At 33.5% G+C, this 22,408-nt stretch overlaps 1 protein-coding gene across 3 annotated transcripts in view; it reads right to left on the reverse strand.

The window, feature by feature from the left end:
- Window positions 1–22,408, reverse strand: part of LOC126780772 (protein nervous wreck) — a 32,454-nt gene that overhangs the window by 4,632 nt on the left and 5,414 nt on the right. For all 3 annotated transcript variants that reach the window (XM_050505461.1, XM_050505460.1, XM_050505462.1), the window contains exons 3-11: window positions 12,968–13,111; window positions 9,869–9,954; window positions 8,410–8,554; window positions 4,169–4,305; window positions 1,109–1,262; window positions 802–1,029; window positions 546–731; window positions 231–467; window positions 3–150 (exon numbers count right to left, since the gene is read on the reverse strand). In XM_050505461.1, coding sequence (XP_050361418.1) covers window positions 3–150; window positions 231–467; window positions 546–731; window positions 802–1,029; window positions 1,109–1,262; window positions 4,169–4,305; window positions 8,410–8,554; window positions 9,869–9,954; window positions 12,968–13,111 — 1,465 coding nt within the window. The remainder of the gene's footprint in view (window positions 1–2; window positions 151–230; window positions 468–545; window positions 732–801; window positions 1,030–1,108; window positions 1,263–4,168; window positions 4,306–8,409; window positions 8,555–9,868; window positions 9,955–12,967; window positions 13,112–22,408) is intronic.

A 22,408-nucleotide genomic window follows, 5' to 3' on the forward strand; every position in this document is an offset into this window, starting at 1 on the left:
ACCGTCAACATCTTCATCTTGTTCGTCTTCATTTTGTGAACCAGATGTCGTACGCTGATGTCCTCCAGAAGTACTAGCCACAGCTGAAGTAGTCGGTGCCTCTCCTTCGGTGTTATCACTGTCATAGAATGAGTCTGAACTTGGTTGATCCTAGACATAAAGATAATTATGTTATTTCAAAAAACTGACATTAAAACAAATGTAATTTGATAACTTGGACTAGAACTTACAGCTGCACCCGATGCATCGGTACGGACACTAAGTAGGCTGCTGCTGCGTGGCAAAGTTTCTTGTACAGCAAGCAAATCAATTTCTTTAAGCCATTCATCTACTGCGGCACCACTGCTGCGAAGGCATTCCAGCCTAGCCTCATACTTTGCTTTAGATGTCTCCGATCGTCGAATGTTAGATCTCAACTCATCCATACGGACTTCGAGCTCAGGACCATTGGGGTCATTAGGATCAACCTAATTATTAAGTTAAGCTTATTAACATATTCGAGTAAATACAATCAATGAAAAGTATGTTTTCTTTATATAAGATACCTTTTGTCCCGCATCTCGCATAGCTTGGTAAAGATTTAGCTTACGAGTAGCATCTCTCACTAAGGCAGTCTCTCTAACTACACGTGTTGCCCATCTACGAGCTTCTTGCGCGAGAGTCTGAGTAACGGATTCGTGCTCCATGGTAACGGCGTCAATCGGATCATTGTCGCATGGCTCAAAATCATACTAATGAAAAATTATAATAAGTAAAACAATACATATTTAATAAAACATAAGATGAGAAAAATGTACGCACCTGGATGTGCTGTTTCAACACAGGATAATATAAATAAAGACATTGCAGATTGTATTCACGTGTCAGCTGTTGTGCTTGATCTCTGATTTTTCCGAACGAGTGTTGAGTGGCTGAACAAGTAAGTAGTTCAGTGCGTCCCATCAGGGTGAGGAATTCGGAAACCTTCTCGTATACAGATGACTCCATACTTTGCATGCATGTTTGTAATTCGACCAAGAAATATCGATTCTGTATAAAATTATACATATATTTAAATAAATCAGTAATAAAATTTAATTATTATAATTAATATTTTTTGTTTACGTACTTGATGCGCATTTGCAGCGGCGATGCTAAGAAGGTAATCATTTCTCGCACCAGTTGACTTTTCCTCCAGTTGGTCTCGACGAGATGAAACCTTCGCGCTATTCTTTTGCAATGAAGTTATCGATTGAAAGAACGAACCCTTTTTCTTTTTTAATCTGTTTTGAAAATATTTAACACGATATTATTTATAAAGAATTAACTTTTTTGTGTCTGATATTAACTATCAAAATAATAATTTGTTGATAGTTATAACTAATAAAAGCAAATAGTAATTACAGTCCGCCTATTATAAGCAAGCTCTACCGCTTTAATATGAAAATGAATTTTCGCTCGTTAAGATATCGTTCGACTTATGATGTAATATTGTGTCAGATTTGTTTCGCTAATAACTACGAGACTAACAAAGACATTAACAACGGTTAGCCCACAACGGGTAGAGCATATCTATAAATGTTCATCGCGCAGTAGATATTTTTTTCCTGTAACGTCGTCGAACTATTTGCGATTGTTTCGAATTATAGTGTGTAAAGTTATAAATTAGTGTGGCGTGTCTTAACGTTCACGTCACGTCCTTGGAAGGTTATACAAAATATACAGAAGATCCTCTAGTCGCTGACTCGATACTTGGCCAATATTCGTAATATCGTAATACAGATTTTAAAAGCCTTAACGCGTATGACAGGTAGTAACAAGTAACAGCCTGTGAATGTCCCACTGCTGGGCCTCCTCTCCCTTTTCGAGGAGAAGTTTTTTGGAGCTTATTCCACCACGCTGCTCCAATGCGGGTTGGTGGAATACACATGTCGCTGCCACCGCTCAGAAATCCGGACGGATCGCTAGCTCACAGTCCGCAAGAGCAAGCTGATCTCCTGGCTAAACTCTTTGCCGACAATTCCGTCATCGATGATTGTAGTGCACTGCCACCTACAATACCTGCATGTGGCCATACGATGCCTGACATTAAAATCAGGCAACGTGATGTGCGTGCGGAGCTGCAATCACTTGATGTACGGAAAGCTAGCGGTCCCGATGGAATACCAGCCATAGTGCTGAAGAAGTGCGCAGCGGAGCTGTCTCCTGTGTTAACGCGCCTGTTCCAACTTTCTCTCTCTTCGGAAAGTGTGCCGGGGGCTTGGAGAAGAGCTAATGTGCAAGCGGTTCCCAAAAAAGGGGATCGGTCTGATCCGGCAAATTATCGGCCAATAGCTATCACCTCAGTACTTTGTAAGGTGATGGAACGGATTTTAAACAACCAACTGATCCATTACCTAGAAGATCACTCTTTAATTAATGATCGTCAATACGGGTTTCGACCAAAACGGTCCACAGGTGATCTTCTAGCGTACGTAACGCACCTCTGGGGTGAAGCTATCGACAAGCATGGAGAATCGTTGGTTGTCAGCCTCGATATCTCCAAGGCTTTCGACAGGGTCTGGCACAGAAGTCTTCTCTCCAAGCTGCCGGCATATGGTCTGCCTGCTCAGCTATGCACCTGGATTGCCAGCTTCTTACACAAGCGTAGCCTTCGTGTTTTAGTTGATGGTTGCGCTTCACAATTCTATGTAGTGAATGCTGGGGTCCCCCAGGGATCTGTGCTATCTCCCACACTCTTTCTTTTGCATATCAATGATATGCTCTCTCTTGGGAACATACATTGCTATGCAGACGATAGTACAGTGCATGGTGGATACCACGGACGCGCAGTGGCTGGGCGAGCGGAAATTGAGGAGAGGTGGAAGAATCTTGTCATTGAACTCGATAGGACGTTAGAGCTCATCGCCAAATGGGGCTCTGATAATCTTGTTGAGTTTAATGCCAAGAAAACACAGTTATGCGCTCTCACGGCGAAAAAGTCAACATTTTCCCCTCTTCCCTCCCTCTGTGGTACTCCGCTGGTGATGCAAAGCTAAATCGCCATGCTGGGGATTGACGTTCGCTGCGACCTTAGTCCAAGGGATTACATCGAGGCTGTTATAAAAACAGCTTCACGGAAACTCGGAGTTCTGAACAAGGTGCGGCGCTTTTTCACGCCACAACAACTGTGCCTGCTGTACAAAACACAGGTACGGTCTTGCGTGGAATATTGCTCGCACCTTTGGGATGGCTCCGCTAAGTACCTACTTGAGGCCTTGGACCGGTTGCAGCGACGTGCCGTACGCATTATTGGCGACGTAAAGGTCACAAACACCCTTGAACCTTTACAATTGCGTCGTGAGATAGCAGCACTGAGCGCTTTCTATCGACTGTATCACGGCGAGTGCTCTGAGGAATTATTCTCTCTAATTCCTGCTTCCCCCTTCCTTCTTAAGTCCACGCGAGCTGGTTCTCGATGTCACCGCCTAACTGTGACATCAATTCCATCGCGAACAAAGAAATTTGGCAACTCCTTTCTTTGTCGCACTTCCAAAAAATGGAATTCCTTACCAGCTCACGTGTTCCCCTCCTCTTACAACCCGGGTTCCTTCAAACGAGGCGTGAAGAGGCATCTTGCGGGCCGGCAAGGCGAAGGCGGCTAGTGCAGAACGTTTTTCCCGTCTGTACTGGCCGTCGTCGCGTTTGGACTCTACTACCACTTACCAACAGGTGGAGTAGAGTCATTTGCCCTCCCGGCGAATATAAAAAAATAAAAAAAAAAATGTGGCTGAATTCAAGCATGAATTATAATCACAAATTAAGCACATGAAAATTCAGTAGTGCATGCCCGGGTTTGAACCCATGATCATTGGTTACGATTCACGCGCTCTTACCACTGGGCCATCTCGGCTTTTTTGATAGGTATGACAAGTAAATTATCATATTTAAACACTGTGGTACTACTTTCTCTGGTTGCACAATTATTTTTACAGTTTCAGCAGCCTTGCTGAAAAGATAACGTTCGGATCGAACATTTTTTTTCAATGCGTGGTTGTTTAGTTAGATTTAAATTTACAAACTTTATAATTTTACAAACACTTTTACGTGAATAGAAAAATACAACTGAAAACTTAAAATCCGTCTTTATGATAATGTAACAATTACATTAAACATAATGTTTTAATACTGTAGACTAAATAACACTTACTTTTCTTCGATGTCCTTAGCCTTGTCTCTGACATCGTGAGCAGTGTGCTCTTCGTCGAAGTACAGTTTTTTAGTCTTATCCACGTCCAAAACAGTTAACTGGAGCTCTTTATGTGCTTGTGCCAGCGAGTCGGTGCACTATTAAAAAGAAATCGTCGATAAAAAGCGGCATAACTTAATATAGATGATATGTATCATATTTTACAAATGGATTCCAAAAAAGGAATGTTTGCCATAGTTGCTCAATTAAAAAAAAATTTAAAGGAAGTTTCTCTGCAAAAGGTACGATAAGTGACTATAAAATGCACTTTAGCACACGTTCGGAACGAAACGAACGCGTCTAGTCATTCTTTTATTAAAAAATTGAAACGATCGTGAATTCCTTCATTTGTTCTTTTCAAATCAGATTTTTTTTCTATATACTCGTGATAGTTTTTATTTCAATTGTGGAGACATAACTTTAATATACACTACAAAACTATTTTTTGTAATGATGTAAAAACTTTAAAACATACAAAGTACATATTTAAACATGAATTATTTACAAATTTTAAATGATCACGAAAATTGTAAAAAAGTGCTGAGTTTCTTTCACCAGTTCTTCTCAAATCAGGATGTTTTCTTCATCAAGATGGTAGTAGCTCTTACTTCACCTATCAAGATATAAGTTTAATAAATAAAGCATCAAACTTACATCTTGGTAGTCGAAGTAAAAACTATAGAATATATATAATCCATATTTAGTAATAAATATCTGCCAAAGTTCATGGGATCATAAAAATTGACAAAACATAGCTTCTTACACCAGTTCTTCAGAAATCAGGAAGTTTTCTTCTTCAAGCTGGTGGTAGATTTTAATTCGAACATCAAGAAAAAAATTAAATATGAAACAATAGATTTACTTCTTGATATTCGAAGTAAAAACTCTACCATTCGATGTAGTTAAATCTTTGTGCTGCTCTTATTTAAAGACAGTTGTCTTGAAAGTTTCTGGCATGATGACATCAACGAGAGCATACATACATATTTTGTTTAAATTTATGAAAATAATTAAAAAAGAAGTACATTTTAGTTGTAATATTTTAAACATGCAAGTTACTGAAAAAAGTATATAGCAGTTTTAGATTATAATAGTCTTACTCTAAATGTATATTCAAGATAATTAAGATTCCAATTTTAAACTTTTTTGATTAGAACGAATGAGGGTGTTGGTTTTTGCTCCAACATTCATCATATCTGTACATTTCGTTTATTCAAATTTATTCCCGACGATTTTCGCCAAGTAGTTAATTCTAGATATTAAAACATTAAAATGTTATTTTCAATACTTTGCATATTTTCCAAATCCATGATCTCTGTAAAAATTCTTTACGAACAAGAATAATGCTTTTAATATAATTGGGAATCATTTATCAAAGCAAAATGTACTCCCAGCACAAAAGACAAAGAGATTTTCCACGCGCTTTGACATCACATGACATCGAGTGGCATAGGATGAACTTGTTTTATTTCTATTCGCTCCAGTTCGATATATCCATTAAAATGCCGCTAGTGAATTTCAGAATTCCTTTTCATGCAGGTTTGGCACTTTATTAAAAATTGAATTTAGCGCCGAAAATATTTGTTCGTATTCTATGCATTATCCATAGTTTATGATTAGTGTGTCATTTGTAAAATCCATAAAAGGTTGTAATTATATCGTTTTACTGGTAAATTGATATTTAAAAAAAAAACAAAACTAAATTATTCCTTAAGTAAGATGTGCAAAAACGAATGTAATTTTAAAACAGACATTTTAGAAAGAACAGAATTTATAGATGCTTCATCGGTGTTCGGCAGAAGAGGTATATTTGCATAAATTATATATTCACTGTCGCTTGTAAATATATACTTGATATATGCTCGATTAAACATAAAATATTTTTCCAGAAATAGTGATATATGTCAATATAGGTATTTAGGAAACTGGCGAGGAAAATTTATATTTAATTTGTTAATGAAGCATATTTAATTAATGGTGATAATTGTGAAATAAGAAGCACTAAGGGCCGCGTCTGCGATCTGGTCACGTTATAATGACAATCGGCATCTCTTCGAATTTGTACAAACGGGGTTACTATATTGTCTGCTCATGCATGCCTCTGACGCTGATTTTCAGAATACTTCTAAAACCGACGAAATTCGAAAGAAATGAAAGGAAAATATCCAGAATTTTTACTGATGTTGATATGGCTCGCTCATCTATATTTCAGTTACTTCCACACAGTTATAAGAGCTTCTGGCGTTGTTTTGCAATCTTTGTAAAAAATTGTTTTTTCAGGCAATTTATATTGATAAACTTAAAAACAAAACCTTAGTTTAAAACATAATGTAAGATAAAAACGAAAAAATCGATGAGGCAGTCTTCAGTAAATAATCTAATGTTCTCATGTTTTTTTTAAAATAAATAAAGAGCGACGTAAAACCTTAATTAACTGGACTGAATCGATTCGCATTGATCTGCACTTTAATCTCTATCGATTTGAAAAACGAGCAATCAATCATATACCGAAATGCTCGCCAGCTGCGATATTAATATCTAACGTATCAAACAGGTCTGTTCATTTAAAAAATATCCTTACATCTTTATATTGATATGTAGCCTTATATACATATAAGATGTAGAAAATGCTTTGGTATCGAAAAAGTATCAAAAGTCTTTTTAAATTGGATCTAAGATTTTATACCTATTTTATTTGAAATTACTTCTATTTTATAGATCTTTGATGTCACATTTTTCTTTAAAATCTCTAAAATGACATAAGTATCCATTAAATATTATTGATGCGAAATTGCAAATGGCGCCCAAGAAAAATGTAGGCTATGGTCACTGTACATAATAATATGGCACTTAATAAAACCATTATCCAAATGCACCCAATGCATCATGATCACCAGATAAATATTATTTCTATTTGATTTTTCTTTTACTTAATGACTTATATTGAGAGCAATAGACTCATACATTTTCATTTGAATGTATTATGAACAGACGCATAATTCTTACTAGTATTATCAATGCGAAAGCGACTTTGTTTATTTATCTATTACGCTTTCACATCTCAACTACTCAACCGATCATCAAGGATTTTTTTATACTCTTTATCAGGAGTTAAGAAAAAGACATATGGTAGTATCACTCACCCGCTCCTCACGAAGTCACGGTCGGAAACTAGTCTAACTATAAATTAAATATCATTTCAAAATGATACTTTTAAAATTACTAATTACTTAATTGCTATTCTCATCTAAGTTTAAATGCAGTTTGAAATATTATAATTACTAGTATTATTGCAAGTACCACACGACAATTGAACTATAAAACTTTATTTCCATATAGATAGTTTCAACATCGAAGTAATGAAACAAAGAAACTTAATTGAGTTTAATTTTAACTTTGATATAGAAGTTTGCAAAGTTCTAATGAGGAATTTATTGTTCACAAATGGAAATATAATATGTAGCCTATATTGTATTATACAAAATATATATGTATATATACAAAAGTAAGACATTTATCGTACAGCTTCATTTGCAAGTTTAAGGTAACTCTCAGCATGCTACGCAGAGATAAATGTTCGGTATTTCGATAAGTGACCGAAATACGGTAAAATCCGTAGAAACGCTGATAACCGAGATTGAAGAACTAGCATGCTGGAGTGGCAATGGCCAGCCATATCGTTCGAAGGATTGACTAACGAATGAGGAAGGAAAGGATTTCGTATATAAAGCACTACTTGTAAAAAGATATACCCTGGAACTAGTTAAGGCCTATGACTAGCATTGGACTTTTAAAGGCTGATGATGAATTGAATGGACTAAATATTTGCTTTGACATTTGTGATCAATATATATATATATATATATATATTGATATATATGATTATATATATATATATATATATATATATATTGATATATATATATATAAATATATAAATATATATATATATATATATATATATATATATATATATATATATATATATATATATATATATATATATTGATATAAAGCTAAATTATTGCCAGAAAGTTATAAAAAACAATATAATAAAATTTACAATGTGGTACTTATCCAGCTATTTTATAGAATTATATGTAAAAACAAGTCAATCATATTATTATAAAAATAAAGAATAATTATAATAAATGTACGGATAAAATATTATAGTTTATGTAAGGGTTATATTGGAAACTTACCTTTTTCGCGACGTTAAGTTTATGTTGCCGAAGCCCCTTGGCTTCGTCAGCTATCTGCTGTTGAAAAACTTCGACAGCAGCCAATCTCGCCCGGGCCAGCTTTTCGTTTTCCTCAAGCACGGTACGCCAGACATTCCACATGTTCCTGGTAGAAATATACATACAGAAATATACATTTCATGGATGTGTAATAAAATTTATACCAAAATACTTTCTCAACGTAAAATATTAAAATTCGCAAGTCGCAATAACATGTAAAAGTAGATGCACATTTTAAAAATGCAGTTGAGAGTACACAGTAACACAATTTTAACTGAAATTCAAATATGATTCGCAAAGTCACATTGCTGCTATTTATTTTTTCACTTTATTTTCGCATTGACAGTCAAAGCCATTCGTATTAAAGTAAAATAGTTCAATTATAATATAGCTTCAAAAATATTTTTCATTTGAACATAATTAGTTCCAATTGGGATTTTTCGCTGGTGCACGGTTCTTGATTATGGTTTCGGTTGGTTTATGGTCCGTAGATCAGAAATATAATTATTTGTTATTATCATCATCGTAATAACAAATAATCGCATCATTACTAAAACTAATTCTTGAAAAATGATACCTGTATTTAATTACGTTTTTTTAAAGACATTTTATTTAAAATGCTGCTTAACTATACTATATTTAACGATAAGGTTACAAACAATATTTAATAATTAATACTGATCTATTATATCTGATCCATAAATGGCTTTCTAGAGGATAAAAAGAAAATAAAGCTTCCTTTTGATACATATTCGAAGATCATATGACAAAGTGTCGTCGTGGGCGTTATGATGTCATGTTCTACCTGTTCGATTGAAAATAATATTCTATTATCAATCTGTCACATCGTATTAGCGCAAAGTTATGTGGGTGTACATAAATGACGTTTACAAACAAATAATACATTATGCATAACCTTTAACGACCAGGGTGGCACAACAATGGCTTAATAAACATATCAATTTATTAAATCATAGCACTTACGGAAAACTTTCGATGTTTCATGTTTTATTAATTTGTGAAAATTCTAGAAAAATGGATCTATTTAAAAATCTTGCGTCACGGGATGGATTTAAATGTTATAGGTAATCGATTCCACCTCTCAAATATTATAAAATCTTTACTCAAAATTCAAACTAAATGCCAAGAAAGTCAGTCTCTGTTATACCTCATGATAACAAAAAAATAAATTGTAATTTTTCAAGATATCTGTCGCTTAAGTTTGCAAGCAGTTTAAATAAAATAATTCGGATCTTTTATTTACAAAAGTTTGAAAAGGATAGTTACTCGTATTAAATACATATGTAATAATGATGTTAGATTATGTAAGAATTATATAGTCTCAAGAGTTCTTCGTCAATCTATATTCACAGCATCAGCAGAGCGGTAAGTCATTTATACTTATAATTATAATACTAACCATTTCTCCTCTGCTCCGTCGAATTTTAGATCGGGAATATTTGGTATTTTTTTGTTTAGATATGCCGATGATATTTTCAACAAAGCCTGAAACAAACAATTTCATTTAGACAGTAGTACTAAAACACAATAACCGAACAACTAAAATTGGATATATATGATGATGTTTATATTATATAAATTATGTGTCATCCACTTCTATTTGGATTTTCTAATTTGTTTTGTGATTTGTTCGGGTTCGTTAGAGAATATCGGCCTATATATATGATGTTTAGTCTTAAGTCTATGGCGTATAGGTAATTAAATGTAGGACCCGGTTTGAATTGTTTCATCACCGTGCCTACGTTTCGAATGTGTTAATATACTTTTTACGCAACATTAGAGTATCAATAAAAATAATAAAAGTGTAATGAATACCTTCACTTAATTCTAAAGACAATTCGTATAGTCGCTCGGAGCCCAATAACAAGTTACTGGTTACAACATACTTTGCTATCGCCCTTGCTAGTAACAGGAATACAAACTAATATAATAATTTCAGACTACTCAGCCACACTAAAGGAAACCTATATATAGTAAAATGTCAAATATCTACGGTATTAAATGAATCACTGCAATCAAGCAACCTAGTGTTTCAGTCGCTGTAGGTTATTATATTATTACATATAAAAGGAAAATAAATATAACAAAAGTCCCTTCAAGTAGATTTAACAATTAAAATGAAGAAAATGAATATAGTTATTATGAGGCATATAAAAATGTATTTAAATAAGAATTATTATAAGTATTGCATAAAGTGTTGTTCATCGATACCTCGTTCCCTCTGCTCGATATCGGCCATAGCGACCATTCTCGAGGGAGACAAGTCAACTGCGCGGGACATATTACGAGTATGCAGCACAAATGTGTGCGCAAACAAAAGTGCCCTATCTAATCCCTCAATCTCCTCCGGGATCCTTCCTATCGGATTGGTTAAATCTGACACGAGATGGATTTGTACACTACCAACTTCCAGACTCCGAGCTGGTACTGAGAATCTTTCAACAGAAAACCCCAACAACGGTAATAAAATTTTATTGAACCGACAAGGAATTTATTTGGACCCAGAAATTCGGTATCTATCAATTACGTAAACAAATATTAAATACATTAAATTAAATATGTATATAATAATATATTCATTTGACGCTTCAACTGATCAATTAAAAGTTATAATTCCACCATCTTCATCATGATAGAGCCATCATTTGCTTCGCTTAAACTTAGTACCAGTTAGACTGTTCGAGCGGAATGCAACCGAATGCCATATCACAGGAGAGTTGAAGCAGTTTCTCGTCGTTTGCAACTTTAGCAATATACGCTTATCTGATATAAAGTCTTAAAACGAGTGATATTCAGTTAATTTCAACCAAAAAACGTCTTCGTCGAAATCAGCCGATATTATTAGAAAAGTGTTAGTATTTCGAGTTCAATATTTGCTTTCGCTTCTAAATGAGACTGAGATTGAAAAACTCTTCGTGTTTTTAGTTATTAATAAAATGCAGATTACTATATACTTTTATCGTAACAAAGTAAAGTAATAGATAGAGTAATAAGTAATAGACGTCTATGAGCGCCGGTGACAATTTACCATCAGGTGGTCCAAATGTACGTCCGCCTACCAGTTTTCTAAAAAAAAGCTATATTTTCGTATCTTCTTTGTAATTATGTCTTCTGTTATTAATATACCTTTTTTTTACGCTGGAAAAACGCATTACGCGTTACCCCCACGGGAACAGAGGGGGGGGGTATGTGGGGCTACCATTCTGTAGATCGCCAAGTTGCCACCAACCTTGGGAACTAAGATTTTATGTCCCTTGTGCCTGTAATTACACTGGCTCACTCACCCTTCAAACCGGAACACAACAATATCAAGTATTGCTGTTTTGCGGTAGAATATCTGATGAGTGGGTGGTACCTACCCAGACGGGCTTGCACAAAGCCCTACCACCAGTATTTATATATATATATATATTTCACATGGTGATATGATTTTTACCGCGATGCGAGGTTATAGGATAGGAGAGGAGTGATTTTTAGTTCTAGCGTGAGGTCGCTAGATTTGTCAAACATTATCCGAAATAAAATGAAGTAACTATTTCATCGTCACGAAATTTTGTATATACGTTGTGAGGCATACAGGAAAAAAAAGAAAGGATACCTAATACCTTCTCCTTCCCAAGAAAATTGGAAGCGAAGATTTACGTCGACACAATTCATAATAAATATGATATGCATAATAGTTATGACAATTTATTATATCAGGCAATATTCGTTCATTATTAAATAAAAAAGAGCCATATAGTTTGTAAATTCTATATAACCATACCGATGAAAAACATTTAAACAAAAGTATTACTAACACTATAAAAACCTAAAAAGATGGCGGGTGGTCAAATGCAACTGCGACTTAGGAGCATTTTACATTAATTTACTCACATTATTCTAAATAACACGCATAATATCAAAAGTCTATAAAAGTACCCTTTGTAAAATTGTAAATATTATTTGAATTATAGCGGTCAAATGACTTACGCCGTCTTTGAGTTTGCGACGTTGAGGTGAAGCGATAATGCGAATGCGAAGATCTAAAGTAAGGAGGTTTTCGTACGGCGATGACGGATGGGCACGGAATGACATACGGGGAATGGGCAAGCTGGCTGCTTGTCATATTTTTTAAAAAGGATTTTGTAATTTTCTTTTGTAATTAAAAAACGGTATTGCGAACAGAATGATTGCATAGAAAATAAGTGTTTTATTTGCTCAAATAGTAATTGACTTTAACACAAACAAACTACGACTGTTTTGGTGATGTATTTATAATTGTCTATTCATAATAATTAAAGTCACAAATTAAAATAAAATTTGGAGAAAAAGTTTTAAAATAAATAAACGTTCAAATTAAAAATCCGGTCAAATGACTGCTCCTGGCTGGTGCTACTCTATTTTTAAAACAATAAAAATTCCTTTTCTGCAGAATTTCAAAAGTTGAAAACCGATTTCATCGGATGTATTAATTTTTCATTGTATAACATTACATTGTATTGTTAAGATTTCTCACCTCGGAGTACGATTTCTCAATGGCTGAACGTTTGATGGTGTAACTGCGAAGATCTTCAAGCAAATCACATTCATGTTGATTCTTCGCGTGAAGTTTTGCAATTTGCTCAGTATGGAGATTTTTCAGAAATTTCGTGTAGTTACTCTGTAAAAGAAATACTTGTTATTGTTTATATTCAAGACATGTGATAACCGTTGAGATGAAAACAGCTCGTGAAAATATCTATATATACTAATATTACAAAGCTGAAGATTTTGTTTGGTTGATCCCGCTAATCTCAGGAATTACAAGCTTGAATCGAAAAATTATTATTGTGTTAGATATCCTGTTTATTAAGAAAGGCTATAGGCTAAACAACTACAATGAACCCAGTGTTACGGAGCATCAATAAAAATGTTACAAGAAACGGAAAAAATATGCGTGCGTAAACGGTTAAAGTTACGCAACAATCACTATGACGGAATTGTTCCTCTTAAAAAGTTCTAAAAAATAGTCTGCAATAACAAATACTTGTCTTTAAAGGTTGATTCACAATAATCTTTGTCGTGGTAAACAAATTGGTTCCAAAATAAAGCATTATTTGCGAAAGCGTTTTTATAAGCATATTATTAATTCTTACCTAAATAAATAGGTTATATATTACAAGTATTTAATTTTGAATGAAATTTCCTTGCATAATTTGATTTCAGTGAGTTCACAGTTTTAAAATAACTCCGCAGCAAAATAACTATCTAGGGTGTAGTATTTATTTTATTTATTTATTGACAAGAAAATATTAATGTTTATTTTTATTCTTGACAATTATAAACCTTGTCAGCTTGTTTGGGTGCTGCTTAAACTAACAAACATAAACTCTAGATTAACTAATATATATAATTTAAACATATCGAAACTAATAAAAAAAAAAACAAAGTAAAATAAAATAATATACAGATTTTCACCAAAAGTAAGCAAAACGAACCTGTTTTAATATTGTAGTTATTATGAGCGTACAGACATACAAATATTATTACAAAAGTATTATTCTTTATGATATTGAACCATTTAGCAAAATTTTTTTGAATTTATACTTAATATTATATTTTGTCAATTTTGCTTTTGCTCTAATCTCTAGCTTTGGTAGGAGATAATCTGTAGTAGTTCGTTTTCCATAAATGTTATTTGCTTTAAATGTGATTAGCTTGTCTCTTTTTATAGCCCTTGTTATGATTTTATGTGTTATTAAGTTTTTGTTCTATTCGAAATAATTTTGAGAAAGCTGTGCATGTTTAACTTTTTTGTGTACTGACAGTACTTTACAGTATTTGAAAACTTCTTTATTGTCATTTTGTTTAAATTTATTTTTTGTTTTGAAGGTATTATCATTTTTAATATCCCCTTTTGTAAAATGTGTATTTTGTCTAGGTGGGTTTTCAATGTCCGTCCATACACACTGAGAGCATATGATACAACACCATCCATAAGAGAAGTGTATAACAATAGGGCAGTTTTAAAAGTTAGTTTGTCTTTTGCTAAATAGAATTTTGACATAATTGTCCTTAGCTTATTGCATATGTTTTCAATGTGCTTATCCCAATTAAATCTGTGATCTAACACTAGTCCGAGATATGTGTGCCCTGTAACTTCTTCAACAGCCTTGCAGCTACAATTCGATGGGCTTAAGTGTAAGCACTTGTGCGTATGTGAAACAAGGTAAGGTTTTTCAGTACTTCTATTATGGCTTGAACTAATATGTAGTAATTTTGTTTTCACGCTACATCATGAGACCACCTGCACAAGGCATTATAATCCTGTTGAAGATCAGGTGCAGCTACATTGTGATTTCGGTTAGCAGCTATGATACAAGTATCGTCCGCCTACTGTAAAAGTTTACATTTGGTAATTACGTTCTTTAAATCATTTACGTATGCCAGATAGTGCAGTGGTCCAAGTACGGATCCTTGTGCTGCTCCCCCAGTGACTTGTGTTGTTTTTTGTTATTGTGTCGTGTTGTTAGTATATCATTTTTTTTATAAAAAAATTGTACTCGATTACATATATATTTTTCTAGAATTTTATCTATTATTGGTAGTATAGTAATTAAGCGGTAATTACAGTACTTTTTTTTGCAACCTTTTTTTAAATATTAGCCGAACCACACCGAGCTTTAGTTCATCACGATACTGACCAGAAGTAATACTTAAGTTGATTAGTTTAGTAATAGCTTGTGTGATTTTAATAGCTCTATACCTTTAATATCTATTGGTTTAATTTTATCTATAATTGCGGCTTTTTGTGTTTCAAGATTTTTTTATTATTTTGTAAATGTCTAGGTGTTCGGCTTTTTTAAATCTAATAGAGAAGCCGGTCGGTAGCTCTGCGAGGTAAGAAGCATGACGCGCGGCGTAGACGCGTGGTCGACTCCCTGCGGTACGGTTATCTTCCGCAAACTGCTTTTTTATATGTTTTGCGATATCTCGTCGTATCATCATACTTTTTAAATAAATAAGATTTGTTTTTTTTTTAAATTTCTAAATATTTTTTCAGTAATTTCTTAACTAAATAAGTAAGTAGGTAGGCACTTACGTAGCATTTAACATAGGTATTTACCACCTACATAATTATTTAATTTATTATTTAGTAACGTAATTTATCTTTTAAGTTTCATATTTTTTCCCTAATTATATTAACCATATAATAATAAAATAAAATAAAGTTTACAATCTTACTGGTCTTTTACTATTTATACTAATATTATAAAAAGGTAAAATTTGTTTTTTTTATATGTTCATTTGTAATGGTTAATCTCAAAAAGTTATAAGCCGATTTTAAAAATTCTTTCACCTACAGAAAGCCACATTATCAGCGAAAAACAAAGACCATATTTTACTTTTTTTAAATTAGAGATCTCTACGAAAATTGCAATAATGTAACCTAAGATATCACTTTTTTCATTTTATTTCGTGGTAGAACATCTGATGAGTGGGTGGTACCTACCCAGACGGGCTAACACAAAGCCCTACCACCTAGTAAATATTACTCGTTATTACTTACAAAAAATTCCGCAGGGCTACATATCTAACTTATTGTTAAATCTCAATAACAGAAACATTAATCCTTATGCAATTAATTACCTTCATATTCAAGGTTGATTATGTACATGTCAATTCCTCTTTAAATTATTTGAATTGGACATTTCAATTAGAAGTTAGGACTGGTATAAAATTACAAAGAGTAAAAAAATGCCTCTGTGGGAGCGAACCACGGATATCGGGAACGACCAGTAATACGCTTTAATCTATTACATACAGCTTTATTATTTATAAACTAGAAATAGTTGAATAGTACGTTTTTAATTTTAATATTTTTTTTTATTATTTAAAACTTTATTTTTAACTTTAATATAGCGGATACTAAAATTGAGCGGCCGCGGTGCCCTTTCGAACTTTGAAAATTAAACTATATGCTTAATTAAAATTAATATCTTAAGAATTACGGCAAAATTCAAATTCTCACTCAAAAAATATTATGGTGCTGGCCAACGCTGCGATGGCAAAGTAGCAGGCGCAAAGATTTCGTACGACGTAAACAGCAATATTTAGTGTAGTTGTATTCCAGTTTAAAGGGCGAATGAGCCAGTGTAAATACAGGCATAAATGACAATTTAGTTCTCAAGGTTGGTGGTGCAGGCTATATAAGGGATAATATTAATATAGTGCCAATGTCTATGGGTGGTGGTGACCAATATTAGAAAGAAAACGAATAACGGACAACCACTCACAAATAGAGTCGTAGACAGAGCATAATAAAAAAATGCATGCAAAAATACGCATGGCGGTGGTTTACACTTTACTGTATGGGCGAATAAATCGATTGGCGAAGTTTTATAACTAATTGATTAAAAAATGCACGAAATAAAAACCTTATTTTATCCGTACGGGCAGCTCGTATAAAATAGTTATTCAAAACAAACTTCGTTTATTGAGTCGTTCGGATTGTGGGCGGCCACATTCAATAACAAAGAGAATTTCACTAGCTACAGACTGTTCCTGAAGGAAACCTTGTAAATGTTAATAGAAAATTAGTTATTGGAACTTGAGGTTTATATTGTTAAAACTTCATTGTTGTTTCGCAAACAAAGCGAAACTGTTTGCTTAAATTGAATTGTTGATATTAATATAAAGCCCCTGATGATTGCATTCAATAGATGTTTTTATTAAGATTACATGTTTTTACTAGTAACTTTTGTACAAATAAGTCGTTTTTATGCGACTCTATAATACACAAAAGGCATATATACATATTTTGAAGCATTATATTATAAACTAAAAAAACTCGCTGCTTCGCCATTTTAACGTACATAGTATGCCTATTTGAATTATACGCATCAAATATTTAAATTATAAAAATATCTGTAAAATAACCAAATTAATTTAAAGAAAGGCAATTATTTTAAAATACTGTAGTAATACTGTAAGCGATTTCGCAACTAGTCATATATATTAAGATGTGAAGATTCTAATAGGTAACTACGAGTACTTATACTTACCTACTTCTAACAAGTAACATTACAAGGTTAAACTAACTTCTAATAAGTAAAATTACAAGGCTTAAATGTCATTAAATAACATTCTGAATTAATCTTATAATCCTAAAAGATCGTCTGAAGCGACATAATAATTTCTTGCATTTAATCTCAGATGGCCCAATAGACAATCTTAATCCTTGCAATAGTTATAATTGGAATTCTAATCGATGTTAATAATAATATGAATTGTAGTTTTTTAATAATATTGAACATGAGTTCGAAAGTCACAACCCTGAACTACTGACTAAACTGGACTGTTAAATTCTAAAATTAGCACGTTCAAATATACAAACTCTCCAGATTTACAATATAAATGTAGATTATATATAAAATAACAGCATTTGCTGTAAAGCCACCAACGGAAAAGGAAATCGAAGTTGGACAAGAACCGGGAAGCGAGAAGATGGGAGTTTCCCGATACACTATTTCCTTAGAGAAATAAGGTGTCAAGTATGTGCAGCGGTGCTCCATAATCAATAAAGTTTTGTATAGTACTATAAATTTCAAACTGAGTTTTTTTATTTGTCAATTTTCCAAGCAGCTACGCATTGAAGCTTACGGTTGACAGGATTTTTTTCAATGCGTGAGTTTTTATCTTTTAGGAAATGCTTGGAAACTACCCCTCGAGTGAAAATGGTTTTGCTATCGACAGTTTGAATCGTCACTTTTCCATCACCTTGGAAAAATGATCGGATTCAAACATCGCAGGACAACCGCGTACCACCCAGCCTGTAACGGGCTAGTGGAACGTTTCCACCGCCAGCTAAAAGCCGCAATAATGTACCACACAGATAGCAATTGGGTTGATACGTTACCTCTGGTTCTGTTAGGTATTGGGAGCTCATTTAAAGATGACCTTCAGTCATATTCTGCTGAATTGGTGTTTGGTGAGCCCCATCGTTTGCCTGGAGAATTTTTCCATACAACTTTTCTCCAGCCTACTGACATGCCTGATTTTACCTCTCGCCTGTGCCAATTCGCTGCAAAACTCCAACCAGCACCAGCAGTACGTCACAGTAAAGACAATATCTTTATCCACAAAGACCTGACTACGTCAAGTCATGTATTTTTAAGGGACGACGCGTTACGTGGTGCTTTACAGCCACCTTATACCGGCCCTTATGAAGTTATAGAACGAGGTGAAAAGACCTTTAAGATACTGGTCAAAGGCAGAAGCGTAATAGTATTCATAGACCGCCTTGAGCCGGCCTATATACTATTCGACCCATCTCCCGACCCCACCACCACTACTACCACTCCTACTTCATACCCCCACCACAGTCCCCTTCCTCATCCTGTCCCTGTTGGACATAATTCCTCTGCTGAGGATGACGTCAGGAGGACGCGTTCGGGCCTTACTGTCAGATTTCCTGATTTTTATCGCCCGTAGTGACGTTCTCCACTCTTACAAGCAACATAATACACTTTCTAATAATTAAACATCATAACATAATAAATAAAAAAAAAAAAAAATTAAGAATAATTAATATTAATATTGTGTGTGTATTCCCCACAATATAAACATTATTTTCTGATTTGTAAAAATGTTAAATCTAAATTATAGAGCAAAAAAAAGAAATGAAATATGTATAAAATCAACTTCGTATTATAACAAAATCCAAGTAATTGCAAAAAAATAGCAATTTTTGGTATTTTATTTTTTTTAGATAGGAAAGAGTCTTTTTTCATATTGCCTTCGATTCGGAAATAAGCACCTTAGACCTAAAAAGAACCAAAGTTACACTGTCCTACTCCAGCGGTGAAAAGAGTAGCGGCCGTCCTAAAATTGTCAGCCTGAGCATTTGCCATCGAATCAGCACTCTTGATCTACGTTTCGCACAATTCAGTCGTATCCAATATTCCATAAAAGTAGCCCTAGGACTGAACCCTATAGAATTAATAGAATTTGCATTCTATTGAATGCTACACGATATTACTCGGCATTACCATCCACTCTGCCTTGGCAAGAATACTGCAGGATCAGTCAGATACGAATCGATCAAATGTTGATAGTTAAAATTTATTTTGTGATACCGAAGGGCTTCGCATATGCAAGTCATGGCAGAGTAGTGAAGGCACTAGCTTTGTGTAAGGACACTGTTGACACTGTGTCGGAACCCGAATTTATACTATAGCCTATTCCAACCACAAGAGAAGTAAAGATAAATAAACAACATTGACTTGATGCGATATCATTAATACAGATTAAGATCTTAACTATTCAAGATAAGCGATTATAATGATTTATGCATTTGTGAAAAAATGGCGTTTTGAAAGTTTGGAAGTAAAATTAAAACGGCTATAGGTGGTTCATTGGAATAGTGTTGTATTATAAATAAAGATATTTCAAGAAATGCTTGTAGTGCATAATATAGAAAAGATATCCGCAAATCGCATGAATTATGTAAAGGTAAGGACCCGTCATCGATTGGTATTTTTAATTTTCTATGTTTACTTGTTGTTGTTTACTTTATGTAACGTATGACCAATACGTTACATAAAGTAAACAAATCAGGTGAAGTTTTTGATATTTTTTTTTTTTATAGAATAGGAAGGTGGACGAGTATATGGACCACCTGATGGTAAGTGGTCACCAAACGCCCTTAGACATTGGCATTGTAAGAAATGTCAACCATCGCTTATAGCCAATGCGCCACCAACCTTGGTAACTAAGATTTTATGTCCCTTGTGCCTGTAATTACACTGGCTCACTCACCCTTCAAACCGGAACACAACAATATCAAGTATTGCTGTTTTGCGGTAAAATATCTGATGAATAGGTGGTACCTACCCAGACGAGATTGCACAAAGCCCTACCACCAGTAAATGATATGAACGCAATGAAAAATATGCCCTAACACTTGGCGGTGAAATCTAGATTGACGTTCAATTATTCAAAAACGGGTGTAGAAATGTAACTTTATTTCGTTAGCCCATAAAGTAATTGTGGTTTTGGAGTTCTGTAATTTTAGATTAAAATTACGTGACAATGAGATTTTGTTTATTTTATAAAAATGAGATTTTGAAAAATTTTGTTTATATGGATATTAAAACATTACATTTAAAAATCTATATGTTATTATACTTATAATATTAAGTGGTTGCAATTGACTCAATGCTATTTAGTCTTTATAGAGTTTTTTTTTTATTTTAATCCGAATTTTTTTGGCTAATATTTGAACATAAAATACTTTTCAGTATTTTACAGAACCTTAACCGAGTGTAAATGTTCCGACTGGTATGCAGGTACATATGCAGGTACTTCACCGTACTGTGTGAAAGAAGCCTGAAAATTCGAATTCGCCGTCATTTTAACACACGAATATTTCTTTCATACCTATTCGTAACCTGCTTTTAGATTTTCTTTCAAAAATGTTACGTTTCAAAATCATCCTATTCAATATTTTTTTGCTATTGCAGGCAGGCGTTGCACAGTTCATGCATTTCTGCACCACAGCTTGTAAATAGAATAGAATTTTTACGATAGGGTTTTACCGTAAGTCCATATCTACGTCTACAGACCAATACACTTGTTTGCCTAAATAACAATCATCGTATGTTTTTCGGATTGGAATATTTAAAAGTATCTTTAAGTTAGCATCATGCGACGTGGTTCAACTTGTAACGCCTGCGCTGTCTACAGCTCTGGTATATCTAATTGTAATCTTCTTAACGAATATTTTTTATTTCAATAAAATGTATTCATAAAATTGTACGTTTAAAAAGTAAACGTACAATTTTTATATAATTCTTCATCAAAATGGACACAATAGTGAACACATAAAATATAAAGAAAATTATGTAGCGAGTAGCTTAATATATAGTCGAATTCTAAACTCATTCGTACATAGAATTTTATTATTGAAAAAAAATTGATGTTGTTCTCGTTTGATTAATTTAACTGCACATCGCTTCGATGAAGAATATATTTTAAATAATACAGTAGTTAGGAGCTATGTCCCAGACACAAAAAACAACATTCATCGACTTACAAATGTGTTACAGCTGTCCGCCCTACAGGAGACTGATCTAGCATAGTTTTGTACATTTCCTATATAACCTGGTGGTTCTAGCTTCTACTATTTTTGTAAGCAAAGTACGATAATATAATTAAAATCTAAAGGCATATTATGAAAATAGTGTATTTATCGATAATAATTTCATTCAACATCATCTTTCATTCAACACAAAATCTTTTCATGTAATGTTTCATGCACAGTGTCGACCCACTTTTAGTTTTGACGTAAGTCATTGGAAAAGCTTTCGACAGGACGTTGGTTTTAATATTTCACTATTTTGTGTCAAACTTTAATGAGCTTACTCGTAACATCGTAACGAATAGGCTATTCCTTTTGTTAGGAACTGGACTCAAGTTAGAAATCGGTATTTTTGTTACAAATAATAAAAGCGAAAATCGCTCATTATGTAAGGCAACACTCCAATTAAGAAAATATTTACAAACAATTTTAGTTTTTACAAATCTCTAGTTATATTTAAATTACTAACTAATTAGTCAAACGAATTTATTTTCTTAAACATAAAACACATCTGACGTCGACGATGATCAAATCTGATGAAAGTTCTTGAAGAAAGATTCGCGAAAGTCTTTTTATCTCTTGTTACAACTCTGGTCAAGCTCGTATATAAAAAATAAATGTACAAAAATTAAATACGAATGGCTATTTGCTACAGATATCGTTAGTGCCCAAAGTTTGGCCCACGTCCCAAACTAATAGTCAAAAATTTGTTTTTCTGTACTATCTCTACCTCAGGCTAAAAGTAAGTATACAAAATCATGTAATAATATTAAAAGCACATTTGACTTTTTAGAATATTTTACAAATCACCTTATATAAGTAATATACTACAAAGTT

The sequence above is a fragment of the Nymphalis io genome, chromosome Z, assembly GCF_905147045.1.
Source record: "Nymphalis io chromosome Z, ilAglIoxx1.1, whole genome shotgun sequence".
NCBI classification, from domain to species: domain Eukaryota; kingdom Metazoa; phylum Arthropoda; class Insecta; order Lepidoptera; family Nymphalidae; genus Nymphalis; species Nymphalis io.